The 13,848-nt window shown below is 34.5% G+C and overlaps 1 protein-coding gene across 2 annotated transcripts in view; it reads right to left on the bottom strand.

Moving 5' to 3' along the window:
• The window catches only part of SDCCAG8 (SHH signaling and ciliogenesis regulator SDCCAG8), a 104,559-nt gene that overhangs the window by 69,842 nt on the left and 20,869 nt on the right, over window positions 1-13,848 (bottom strand). For both annotated transcript variants that reach the window (XR_008483223.1, XM_054280514.1), the window contains exons 11-12: window positions 12,368-12,502; window positions 9,182-9,298 (exon numbers count right to left, since the gene is read on the bottom strand). Coding sequence is in view for 1 of the 2 variants with exons in the window: in XM_054280514.1 (XP_054136489.1) it covers window positions 9,182-9,298; window positions 12,368-12,502 (252 nt within the window). In the remaining variant the exon portion in view is untranslated. The remainder of the gene's footprint in view (window positions 1-9,181; window positions 9,299-12,367; window positions 12,503-13,848) is intronic.

Raw genomic sequence — 13,848 nt, 5'->3', positions numbered from 1 at the left:
TCTCTCTCCTGTTAACAATAAATGTCTCACAAATACACTCTGTCCTGAATTCTGAAACATGTCAAATCTAGTCCATCATTAGGTCATCACAATGTAACTGGGATTTAATCTACAGAGAAATTACAGCATCAATGAATCTTCTTCACTTTTTTTTGCAGGGAACCTTATCAGCAGCTTTTTTCCCCCAATTTTTACTCAGAGTAATTTTTGTGTTACTTCAGTTACCATTTCTTCTATCAGGAAGCTGTAAGTAGTTCTGTAGCTGCTATCCAGGCCACAGTGTAATTGTGGGGACAGAAACAGAAACAAGCCACCAACTAAAGCATTTTGCTGACAGCTCTGTTTCTCATGCAGTGTTAATTTTATCCCTCAGTGCCTATCACCTGTGATACAGCTTTTTACCACATGATCAGAAAGTTATTTCTTCAAGGTACTTAACTTTTCAATGTATGTGAGAGACAAGAGATGGAGCACAGAACTGCAAAAAGACAGATGACAATCTTGCATTTAAGAAAATCTGAAACAGATTTTCAGTATAACAAGGAACAGAATTATCATAATGTATACGTACAACAAGACTACATTAAGGTTAGAACAGGCAACTTCTGGTGCTTAACTCTGCAACTTTAATGTTCTTATTACTTCTGCACATAATTTCAAAAGTACTATTTAATGTCTTGTTCTGCAGTTGCCCAAACTCCCAGGAATATCAACAGGCACTTTGCCATGGAAAGATGGCAGGCTAAACCTCAGTAAGAGAAACACCAATACTCACCATAAGCTGAAACACACTAACACCATCCTGCATCCATATTCAGCTCAGTTACACAAAAGAAGTTTTACTTAAACAAAAATGAAGCATTAGTGAAGTATTACTGCAGTAAAATTTTATTCTAAGTCAATTATTCTTTTTTCAGTATTGCCACCAACCACCTTCTATATTTTTAATTTTCTACTTTGGATCACATAGGACCCTTTTGCATCTTTTCTTGAAGTATTTAAGTGTTCCAGTTTTCATTCATTAATTTGTGATGCATTTAAAAATTATCTTCAGATTTTTACAATGCATTTTTAGGAGACCACACTGGAGATGCTCATTCAGTGACATAAGTGCAACTTTCAGGAAAACATAAACGATGATTTCTCAAACACTGAATTAATCCTCAAATATCCTTTTCATAACCTATCTGATATTATCTTCAACTAACAATACTTAGTCATGTTGCAAAAATGCACTTTTTGATTAACTAGACATCTCTATCTCTGCAAAATCTGATTAAATGAAATAATTTCATTCAAAACAAGTCAAATTAAAGATTAAAGTAATTATTTCTTTTCATACAAATGCTGATTCCATTGTATGCAAAAAATGCAACTTTAAGTTTCAAACTGCCAGATGTTTTTCACAGAATTTTACATAACAGCAAACTGACAGAAAAGACAGATACTTTTTTTTAACAAATGAGAATGATTAAGTGGTGATAAAAAACTTGTGCTCTAAAGAAAATGCAAAAAACAAGACTTTCAACAAAATGAAAAATTAACGAAAACCAAATGAATTCTTAAGTGATTTATGACATTCACTGTTGTCCCAGTATGTTCATTCATCAGGTAAAAAAACACACAGTATATAACCTGAAAAGGAAATTCTGCACTGACTATATCATTGCCCAAATTCTGCAGTAAAATAATTCTGGCGAGTAAAGTATTATTGTGAATTTACACTACAATTTTTTTTGTTTCATACTTCATTTGCCACCATTACTAAAAGATTGAAGGGCCATAATATACAACCAAAAACAGAAGAAAAAATATAGAATAATAAAAATATAATCATGGTGGTGGCTGGTATTTGAATGTACATCCTCAAAAGGCAATCAATAAAAATATAAAATAAAAATATAAAAGGCAATCTATAAAAATATGCAAACTTCAAATTAAAACACTTTAACAGGCCATGATGCTCATAAGCTTAGCCTCATTTACTAAAGTAGCCTTCTAAGCAGAGAGACCAGTGACAGTACTCAGGACCAAGTCTTTGAAAGAGGTGCCTCCAGTATGGCCTTGCATGTACATTTAAGTACTATCTGCACCATTGACAGGAAATTTTTGCACATTTTCACACTGATCTCAATCCATGTTGCCTTCCATACCTAATAATATACTAATTAACCAGGGACATAACTAACTGGATTTTTTTTTTTTAATTTAAAAAAGCTCAACAGAAAAGACTGGTTTTGTAGAGAGATTTCAAGTGTTTTACTTGGATTACCATCAGGCCATATGCAGCAGGGGTCATTTGCAGTCATTTCTATCCTAATCCTTATATCAATCAAGCAACTCCAGGTTCAGAGTGGTCTCTAAACCTCAGACCTCCCAGGCATGGCCATCTGACATAGCATATTGCACCTGAAGAACTATCCAACTTTGGAAAGAGAGTTAGGGCCACCACAAGGTTAACCCCTACCACATCCCAGCAATGGCTTGCTCCCTTTTGCACTCTGTTTGAATTACTGCTGCTTCCCATTCAAATCTGAATGAGGATACAAAGCACTCGTGAAAGCTACATGTGGTTTCAAAGGGGAAACCCCCATTCTGGAAATAGATTTATTATAAACTGTGAGGATACACAAATAGGTACACAGGGCTTAAAGGAGTTCACAAAGACCACCTCTTTCTAAGAGGCTAATTTACAGAAACACACAGAATTACTGCAAATTCTACAAATCATTTAGCCTAAAATAGGAATCTGAAAAACTTTGCTGACAGGAAGGGCAAGAAACCTCAGCAGAAACATGAGAAGTAGCCCCAGGAAACACACATGGGAAGTTTTTTTCTGTATGGCTGGCTCAAATCAATTGATCTGTAAAGACCAGAGGGATAAGGAAGATACAGCCTACCTAGATAAGCAAAGCAGGCTGTGATTTCTTAGATGGCTATTATCCTGACCTGATCAAGGACTGTTGAATTCCTCAAAGACAAGTAGTTCCTTTGCCCCTTGTACCGCAGAGTGTGATGGCACGTGGCAGTACCACACACGTTGTGTGCTCCACCAAATGGCAGAGCCTCAGGACAAGAGCCATCACCTAAGCAAAGGCCATCAGCCACAAACTCTCTGCTTCCAAACTAAAGGAGAATTAACAGAGAATGGAGCCTGCAGTTTCCTAGGAAGAGCAGGGGTGCTGGAGGAACTTTATGAGAATAGCATGGAGGGTGGATGTGTTTAGAGGAACACACTTTAAATCTCACTGAAGCAAACTTGTTACCTGTGGTTGTTAGCTGGGGAAAGAAGAAAAATGTGTTGCAAAGTATAGATTAATGAGTACACACACAAAATTTTTAAATTAAGAAATAATCTTTGAGGTCTGTTCTTGTGCAAGCTCTTGAAGAGGAACATGGTCCCTGTGGATAAATACCCTGGGAAATGACAAGAGTGAATGGCTGAAACATATTATACAAGGATTTGACTGCATCATTTCCATGAAAATATTTGCTTTTAATTTCCCAAAATATCTGACCTGCAATACTATTTCAGGAACAAAACTTCCAATCCATAGAGATTACTACAGTCACATTTTAACAGAGAACATTGCTGTACTACAGATTAGCTCAGCAGGCACCAGCAGAGATAAGAAAGTGCTTTTGTTCGCAGTGGAACGAGATGATTTTTTTGTTAATGGATTGCACAGGTGGGAGATGGGGGACAATGAGATAGTGCAAAATATATGGTTCACTTGCTGATAAAAAATTCAGAAAAGGAAGGATGCGTATAGAAAGAAGGAAGGGGAAGATTACACCTGCTTCATTATTGAAAAACAGGAAAGGACAAAACCTGTTCCTTTTATCCTTTCAGACACTATTTAAGACTACTGATATGAGATTGGTTCTTCTTTCCTGGACAGCATTAAAGGAATAGCTGAAAAGAAAACCTATGCAATAACAACTGACAAGTGATAGGGACTTTTTTCCTTCTGATTGTTGACACAATGACTACTGATAAAGCAACCATATTTTCTTGTCAGAGAAGAAGAAAAAAAAAACAAAAGAAACCAAGTATTTATTTAAATATATAAACCAAATATATCAAGAGGTGTGCAATTCTTTTCCTACTTTGAATAATTCTTAATGTGCATAAACAATTTTCTCTTTCCATATACTGTGGAGTGACATCACCATGGATGACACAACACAGATCAAGGTTACATGGGCCAAACTACACCTATGAAGCATAAAATCCTGATCCTGTGTTATGTACAATAAAATCCTGATCCTGTGTTATTCCTCTTAGCAGGCTAGATGCTTAGGGGAAGTAGAAAGAAAATGAAGACAAGTGAGTAAAGAAAAGTCTACCACTGGGAATCCTAGTCCCAAGCATTTTTCTTAAGGAAATAGATAGGATTTAATGAAGGCTGCTCATACCACTGATTCTTGAGTAATGGATGGCTGACAGAGGAAAGTTATGCCATAGCAGAGCAGCAGCAGCCATATAATAGTTTTATATATATTGCAAGATTGTAGGTCAATGTCTTCCTCAGAAATCTTGAAATGAGCTAGTAAGTTCAGCTATAAAGAAAAGAATTAAGTTCCTCCTGAGCAGGCCAGAAAATTTGCAAGGCTTAAAGTACTGCCATTTTACTCCTTATTTACTAATTTTCAAATTATTTCATTCAATGCCCAAAACACAAAATTATTAATTAGGAAGAGCTCAGTCACAGTAAAAGTTATCAAATTTCCTTAATGCTTTCTTTTCCAAAAGCAATTTGGGTTTTCTACTTTTAAGACCATTATACTCAAGGTCAGATCAGGTGAGAAAATTTCATGCTAAGATTTTCAAGCCATCTTCTGAATTTTGAGTGTTTTCTCCCCTACCAAATATTACTCAAGTATACAATGATGATTTAATAGAATTTCTTTTCAAAACAGAATTTCCAGAGCACCTTTATAACTAATACGAAAACAGAATATCAGATATAGATACAGACTGTTACAAGAATGCACATAACACATAATCCTAACTCATCTTCATCAGTTATTAAAACTTGCAAGTTTCAAACATCTGGTGATATGCTGAATGTCACAGCTGTTGAAAACTCTAGTATTTTAAAGCCTGAGTCATGAAAGCTTAATATCTGTTTGTAAAAAGACATTTCAGTGAACCAGGGTCTTTAGAAGGTGTTACTGGTCTTGCTTTGGATACTCTGAAGCATTTCCAGGATATATACCCAAATTCTTGGCCTGAACTACTTTTGATGAAGACAGAGTCAGTAATCTCTCCTCTTATAGCATCTAAATTAGGTTACTATAAATCATGGATTTATGACAAATGAGATAAACATTCCCAAAATACCCTTTGGCAAAGTGCTTTTGGACTGCAATTTTGCCAGATTTTTATTTGTCTGCAAAATTGTCAGTCTGTAATGTACAGAGACATCATTTAGGTTCTGTCATACTGCACAAAAATACTTTGGTGTGTAGCTCTTCCTATTTGTATAGGTTATGCATGTCAGTGAATCTTGACTTCTTTTTATTTGGACTTATGAACTGCAATGCAGGCAACTCTTAAAAATCTGTGGGTTTTAGTACTGTGTTTCTGGAGCTTTTAATTTTGTCACCTAGAAGATAGGCAACAGATTTCTGTAATCCTCCTTCAAACTCTATCTGCCCAAATATAAAGACTTTTTAAAGGCTTAGATTACTAGCTTGGATTTATTTCTACACAAAGTATTTATCTGATTCCACAAAACTTGATAAAACAAAATTGAAGAGCTGCAGTTATTTTCTGGAGTTGAATTTAACATGTCCTATTACTTTACTGCAAGGACACCACAACTCCCAGTGGTGCCATGCTACTGGTAGGAACTATCTAATAAGGAGGATGCCCAAATTGGCTTGGACTGCAAAATCCAATATTAAAAACTGTTTTCACTTCTACATGCTGAAGCTTGCAAGATTTTAAGCCAAATATAAATTGTTTGAGACAAACAGAAAGCAAATTATTAAAAATGAACTTCATTTTTATAAGGCAGAGCAGAAAAGAGCAAGCGATGTTAATCTGAGGAACAATTTCATAGTGTGTCAGAAGTATGATTTCTGTTAGAAATGCAAAAATTATGCCATGCAGTGCTTACAAATTAACAAAAAAAGTATTATAAAAGTGAAGCCCTGCTGTGTCAAATATGCCACGCAATTTTTGTTCTAATAACAGCAATTTAGGTTAGGGCGTGACTCTTCTCTGATATAGCTGTGCTAGTACAACCCCTAGTGTGGACACAGTTTACTGCCATGAAGGCATTAAATTCATATAATCTATAAAGCTTGTTCCTAAGCAGTAAAAGTATTAAGTAATGCACTGTTATTTCAGCACAGCTACATCCACAATGGGAGGACTGGCTGAGAGAGAAAAAGAGAGGGCAGTAGGTTATGCTACTTTACAACATATCGGGCCAGATGAACAGATGTGGGTTTTGTGTAGAGAAACTGTGGTACAAATCTTTCCCCCACCTCCCTCCATAATCCTGATGTTAATCAGGATCATGATGGATGATATTACAAAGCAGTTATTCAATTTAAATAGTAACATTGCTCTTTGCTTCTTAATTATTAAGAAATATTCATGTAAAATGCTAATAAGAGAGTTATTACAGATATTGACACATGGGTGTTAGTCCTAACCAAACAATAAATACAGGGAAAAAGATATTAGGGTAAAAGGGAGGAAGACCAAAGTTATATACTCTATTTAGGTTTCCTAAATGATATAAGCTAAATTTTGAATAAGATTTATAAATACCATCATATGATAAATACCAATCTGTATTTACTTGACATATAGATATATGTATCTGGTGATCCTAAATTGTACATGTGGGGCTTTCTGTCTATTCTGACACACCTGAATAATTTTAATCCTTTTTTAAAAGTCACTCCATATAAACTAAAAAATATCTTCAAAACTGAAATTTATCCACAGCACAATTAATAATACAATTATATCTTAAGAAACAGTAAACTTGCTCTGAATATATTAAAAGGCAATCTAAAACATGATTCCTTGTTTTTAAAAGAGAAAAAATTCCATCATTTAATACATAATAGTATAAAAATACTCCTACATTATTGTCCCTCTACTTTAAAAAAATAAATATGTATTTATTATGAACAGATGGTGGCCAAGGAAGGTATCAGCTCTATCTCTTAGCCAGAAGGTCAGGTCATGGCTGAGAGACCAAAGAACAATTAATATTTGCTATTCAGTGCCACATAAGATAAAGCATTTCAGGTTTTCTTTAAATACAAATATATATGCAATTGAACTGTTTTCATTTTTTAAAACAAAATAATTTGCACTAACTTATTAACATTTGTTAAAATTTGATTTAAAAATCCCCAGCCAACAGGCAACAACAGAACAAGGCACTCTAACACTGTTCTTGGGCTGCCTTTAACATGTTAAATAATCCTAGGACCTATACAGAACTTTTTGGGTTACTGGAGCCACAGCTATAAAACAGCTGCTAAATACTGAGTCTGAGAATTACAAAATTGTTTGTTTTCCTTTTTTTGAGGAACCAACAATTATATTTGAACAACACAGTAACATAATTACTGAATATCTAATCTTTATCGAATTGGCTAATAATTCTTGCTGATAGGAACTCTCTCTCACATAATTTCACTTTATATCAAATTATAAATCACCACATTTCAGTGTATTCAGCTCCACACTGATTAAAATACCAGCATGTCATCACATGAGGTTAAAATATTTTGTTAAATTTTGTAATTTGTTCAAAAGGCAATCCTCGAGCAAGTTGGAGAACAGGATTTAAAATCCAAGATACTTCTTCAAGTATCTTATTAAACACATCCTGTTTTATTTGTATGCCAAGATTATGCCAACTCTTTTATCTGTGATATCTGTCAAGACACAGACGACAAGCCTGTTTTTTGTTTTTCAGTGTCCCTAGGCCTAAAGGATGCAGGAGTGAAAAAAAAGCAAACCTTGAAAAAAAGAACACTTCAAGACCTCTCTTCTTCTGCGCTGTGTCATTTTCTATACATGGTTGAAGGGTTATTTCACCTAATAAGCTCCTCCTTTGGATTTTACATATATTTTCATTATAACTTGAATTAATATTGCTTCCAGACTAAGCTTGTACTATTAAGTTAATAAACTTACTGTCCTACATGCAGCTTTTGAGGAATTGGTAATTAAAAATTTAATTTTTTAAATACTTCATTTTACCCCTACATATATTCTTATACAGGGAATGATCTGTTCAGTTATTTAAAAGAAAAAGAAAGGTTCAAAATGTGTTGGATAGGCTGCTCAAATAAAAAAAGGCATATTAAAAAAATCATCCTCATGTGCATCTTACATATTTGTGTATTCAGAAGACTCTTATGTGTAAATCAAAACTTAAGAAGGAATACTCAAATTTTGAAGTCCTAGAGGAAAATGGATAGAACCTCAAGAAAAAGGGCACTTCAAAAGATGCAGATTACATCTGTTCAAGCTGTTTGCCAAGTATGTTGCAGGTTACTCTAATAATCTTTCCTACTGCATGGGATGTTTTCTTACAGACTACCTGTAAGGCATATACTGTTTTTTGTATTAATATAAATCCCAGTTTTAGATAAGAAACAGTTAATGCCAAGTGGATTTTTTTCTATTGTTATTTTTTCTAGAAGGCTACTTTTGTTTTGGATTCGTCTTAAACTTTCCTATGAATCCCAGCATTCAGTAACATTGACTCTTTAAAGAAATTGGAAGATAAATGATTTTCATTTTTGGCATCATTAGGTTATGCTTAGAGCCTTTAATGTTCTGTTAGGCTGCATGTATAGGTAATTATGTGTGGATTTATTAGTGAGAAAAAGTGTATAAACACATGTATACATTACACAGAATTTAAGTAGCTGGTATGAATAATATGATAGAGTAATTCTATATGAAATCATGGAATGAGTGATGCGCAAAACTGAACATACCAGGGCTGAAAACAAGATTAAGATAACCAAGAGGTATTTATTTAGCAGTAAAAGCTGGCTTTTTGCCATCAATTTAAACCATTTAACAGTAACAAATGACCACTATTATAAAAATGAATCATTCCAGCTTCTGAAAAAACCCTACTTAGGCAACTAATAACTGCAAAGTTATAGCAGTATTGTCTCTTACCTGGTCCTTAATTTCAAGCTCCCTTATAGTTTTTGTTCTGTACTCTCTGAGCTCCTTTTCTGCCTCATCCTTCTTCATTTTGGTTTGATTCAACTGATAGCGCATTTCTCCACACACCTGTTAGATTACACAGACAACATGATCTGTTAGCTTGAAGAATCCATAGCCCAGGGTTTGCAATTAGATCTTTTGGTGCCCTCTACAGGTCATTGAAATGCAACATATTTTTAATTTACAGATATTTTAGGTCTACAAATGGTAAATGTTTTTTACATAGAAAGGTGGATCTGAATTCTATATATAGTCATTAACTTTGACATGTGCACTACCTTCTAGATTCAAATATATTTGGATCAAGATTTTGCTAAGTATAAATGCTTATGTTGTAAATATCCATCTATCTCTACAGTTAAATGAAAGTTGCTGGTTTTATACTCTTCTCTCATTCTCTGTAAAATCCCAAGAAAGTCTATGTCAACACTTCCAAAGCCTAGAAGTAAAGCATCTATCACACTCCTAATTAAAGGTGTATTTTAACTTGCCAATTTTACACTGTTGAGAAAAAAATTGTTTAAATGTTAACACAATAACTTTCAAAGTTTGATCAGAGCATTACAAACTTACTGCAAACTGAAGACCAATTCTTTAAAAAAAAACCAGTCTAATTTAAATGGAGACATAGTCCAGAAGAAATGGATCAAAGCAACATTTCAGGAAATCACTTCTACACAGGACAATTATTCTCTGCTGTTGGAGTGTTTGTTATATTATCCCCTCAATCCTTTGCATCTGGGATCAACTTCAGAGGAAATGTGAAGGGGTTAAGAGAAAGTGAAAGAAATAAAAAAACATAACAAAACCAGAAGATCACTAATCCCTTTCACATAACTTTACTGCTGTGCAGGGTTATTCTTCCAGTTTTCAATCTAAGCTGTCCTTTTTGTTCTTATCCTGTGCCATCACCTCCAATTTGTGCCTGTTCATTTCACCTTAATTAACCAACCAAATACATGCACATTCCTTAGTGAGAATGCAAATGTGTTTACTCATAGTTCCTCTTAGTCAACTTTCTTTCCAACTCACTCAACTTTCCTGCCTTGCTTATATTCTCTCAGCACTTAAAATGTGCTCCTAAAACGTACACCCTTTTAATTTGCTGCTACAATCCTCTGTGCTTCTCAAAAACATTCTCACATATTCTACAATCCAAATTAATTTATGTTTTTCAGTCTTATACCTCTTCTCATTTTCACTTTTTTTTTTCTCCATAAAAAAAAAGGTAGGGAAAATGTAAATATGGATACTGCAATGAAATCACTCTAGGAAAAAACTAAACCAACTGTCATAACTTTCAAGAAGTAGCATCAATTATAAATTCAAAGGACAACTTGTGAATTTAGCCATTTCAAATAACCCAAAGCAACAAATGCTCTGAAGAATGGCAAAGTTCTAAAGCATTTTTTAAACACTAAAATATTATGTGCAAGTAAAAAAAAATATCTTGAGATGCAGCTGCAGAGCTTGCATAGCTTGCTGGATTTCTACCTCCTCCTTCCTTTATCTGAAGGATGTAACAAAATGTAACATGTCACTTCCTCCAAATGAAATTAAAAAAATACAGCAAGCCTCGCTTTCAGCTCCTCCACACACTGCACAAAGGGAATAACACAGAAGAATCAGCAGATGGTGCTGTCCTAATAATGGATTTTTCAGTCTCCTCAAGAATGAAGGAAATAGAACCTCACTCCATATTTTCTTTCCCTGACTTCTGGTGCATGAAGAAAAACAATATTTTGGATAAAACTCAAAACTAAAGTGTTGTTATTTGCTGGTTTTAATAATGGCAAACTGAGTCAGGAAACAAGGAGTCAGATTCACAAGCAAAGATGTCACATGGCCAATGAAAATGTCAGGGAACATTTCAGGGAACTGAGCTGATGGGAAAACAGTCCCGTCAGCTCAGTGGTTGGGAGATTTCTCCAGGATTTTCAAGACTTCTCAGTTTAGTACAGGGACAGAAATAAAGTTTTCCAGTCTCTCAGGACAGTGAAATTAATAGACTATTGCAAGGTGACCACCTGTTCAACTTTGTATTAACATGAACTGAAGCAGGAACTGGAACCACAGTATCATCTCCAGAGAGGTAACTTCGAATTGGTAGGGCACAAAATTGTTCTTTTCAGACCAATGAATATTTGTACCTACTGCCTATTTCACCACCTCCTCGCCCCTGAAAGTGGTGCTAGTGATTTGTGGACCCAGCTTGAGAGACCAAAAATGTGTTCCAGAATTGGTACATCAAACCATTCTGACATTTTTAATATACTCATTTGTCTTACAGTTAAAATTAAATAAATTTTCTAGTAAGTTGGGATGACTTTTTGCTGTGAATTTTCTGCAATACTTTTGCCTCTTTATATCAGCCAGGGCAGCAGGGGAAGACAGGAACTGTCAAAAACCTTTCCTGAAATCTCTAGAGGCCTGAAAAATAAATTGCTCCTCAAATCCTTGCAGTTAACAACTGGGGAGGTAGGATGAGTCCTGGGATGATTGGTAAGGAATACAGACATTTCAAGAGGCTGTAATAAGTTGGGGGTTTTTTTTCTCATGTTATGACCCTCATTAAGGCTCTAACTGATTGAGAAACATGCAAGAGAAAGCACCCAGGAGTGATGATCTACACAAGATGCATGTTAAGCTGTAATTCTTAACTAGATGTCTTTGTAAGAGCCCTACTATCAATAACACTAAATTAAGCAACATACTACATAAAAATCCAAAGGCAAGAACTTGAAAATCAGTGTTTTGATATAGCTCCCTTCATTGTAGCACTGCAAGTCCCACAGGTGGCAGTTAAGGACACTGTTGAAGTCTATACTGTCTCTCTCAGACCAAACTCAGTTCTTTACTGAAATACTGAGAAAGTGTTTTAAATAGTGACCCTCATAAGCTGCAAAATAGAAACGTTAGCTTCTGCATGACAAGGTGACTTGAAAATGAAAAAAAGTTATTTTTTTACTCCTGCAATTAGAATAGCTGTAGTTGCCTCTGGGATGTTGAGATCAAGTCTACAGTTACCACACATTCCTTACCAAAACAGGAAAATGGACAAGGTAAAAATTCTCTTCTCTCAGGTCACAATGATAAGGAAAAACAAGTTCAATGCTCCTTTATAAATGTGCTTACCTTATTCATCTCCATCTCATGAGATGCAAGCTGGCACTGTGATTCTTCTAACTGGCTAGCTAGAGAATTCTTTTCCCTTGTAATTCTCTCTATTTGGGCCTCCAGAACAGCCACATCCTTAGACAAAGCTGTCACCTGAAAAAGTCCAAGAACACGGTAATGATGCAATTTGACCAACCACAGAGCAAACTCTTGTGGAACTTTCTCCTCAAAAGCAACTGTATATAGACAAAATACATGACATTAAAAAATGTAATAAAAAAATCAAGCATGTACAATAAAAAATATCCATTATTATTAATAATATAACAGAATATGGCTACATTTTTAATGGGTTCACTATTTTAAATTTATTTATCATGCAGTAGTCTATTTGAAACTTTTCATCAACTGCACTAGTCTCCAGGACTTGTTAATATGGACAAGGTGTCAGAAGCAGCTGGCTACATTAGTTTTGCAATGTAAGAGTACTATTTAACACCTTCTTATCTATCCTTATGTAGATTTATTCAAACCAAATTGTGTTCCCCTAGCTAAAGAAAACTGTTGCTGCAAGAATCGATCTTAAATTAATTTTCAAATTCAGAAAATATTTCAACACTATAGGTCAAAGCATACTGTTGTGAAAAACTCATATAGAATTAGTATATTAAAAATTCTACTGTAATTCAGATGAAATTTTGCTGGATGATTAAAAAATATAACAATAAAACAGACAGTGAACCTTCAGCTGTTTAGCCCTGAAGCTTACTAATATAAGTGGAAATAATGGTGTCTGACAGTTCTAGGTTAACTTTCAGAAATTCAAAGCCAAACCTAGTGGATTATATATTCATAACTATTTTTCACTCCTTATACATCCACCTGATTTAACTATCATGGCAATTCTCCCCTTCAAACAAACCATTTCATAAAGTAAGCAATAAAATATTGAGATGAATCTTGACTTGATCCACAGTATACCATTTCTACCATCTCATAATCCTAAAACATAAAAGTAGTTAATCATATGTAGGTGTAAATCATTAGCATAGATCATAATTTTCTACAGTCATCCCATCTCTTTAATTACCAAGCATGACATCATCATAGTGTCACTATATGTTGTTTAATGTATGTGCAGGATTTATTAAAAAAAAAACGTGCACAACTACTTAAAGTGGGAATTTGTTCCAGTAAAACAACTTCAGTGGGTGATGAAATACAAACTAATGTGATGACATAGAGTGAAATATTCTACCAAAAAAAGTATGAAATGCTTGTCTAATAGGCTGTCTTTTGGAGTGAATACACTGCTTTAAATCAACTCTGTAATAAAGTAATTAACTTCATAAAAGGGATAACTTCTAATAGATAGCAAGAAGTCAAACAAGGAATTGCTTAATAATGTCTCCAGTGGAAGATTATTTTTTTAATTTCAGTTTCCCTGGCAACAGATCACTGATGATCTGTTCACATACTTAAAGATCAGTTAGTCCCTA

This window comes from Melozone crissalis, unplaced genomic scaffold (genome assembly GCF_028551555.1).
Source record: "Melozone crissalis strain CALT ecotype California unplaced genomic scaffold, PUWL_Pcris_2 ptg000027l_1, whole genome shotgun sequence".
Lineage (NCBI taxonomy): Eukaryota > Metazoa > Chordata > Aves > Passeriformes > Passerellidae > Melozone > Melozone crissalis.
Note: the sequence above shows the minus strand (reverse complement) of the source record. Positions and strands in the feature narration are given on the sequence as shown.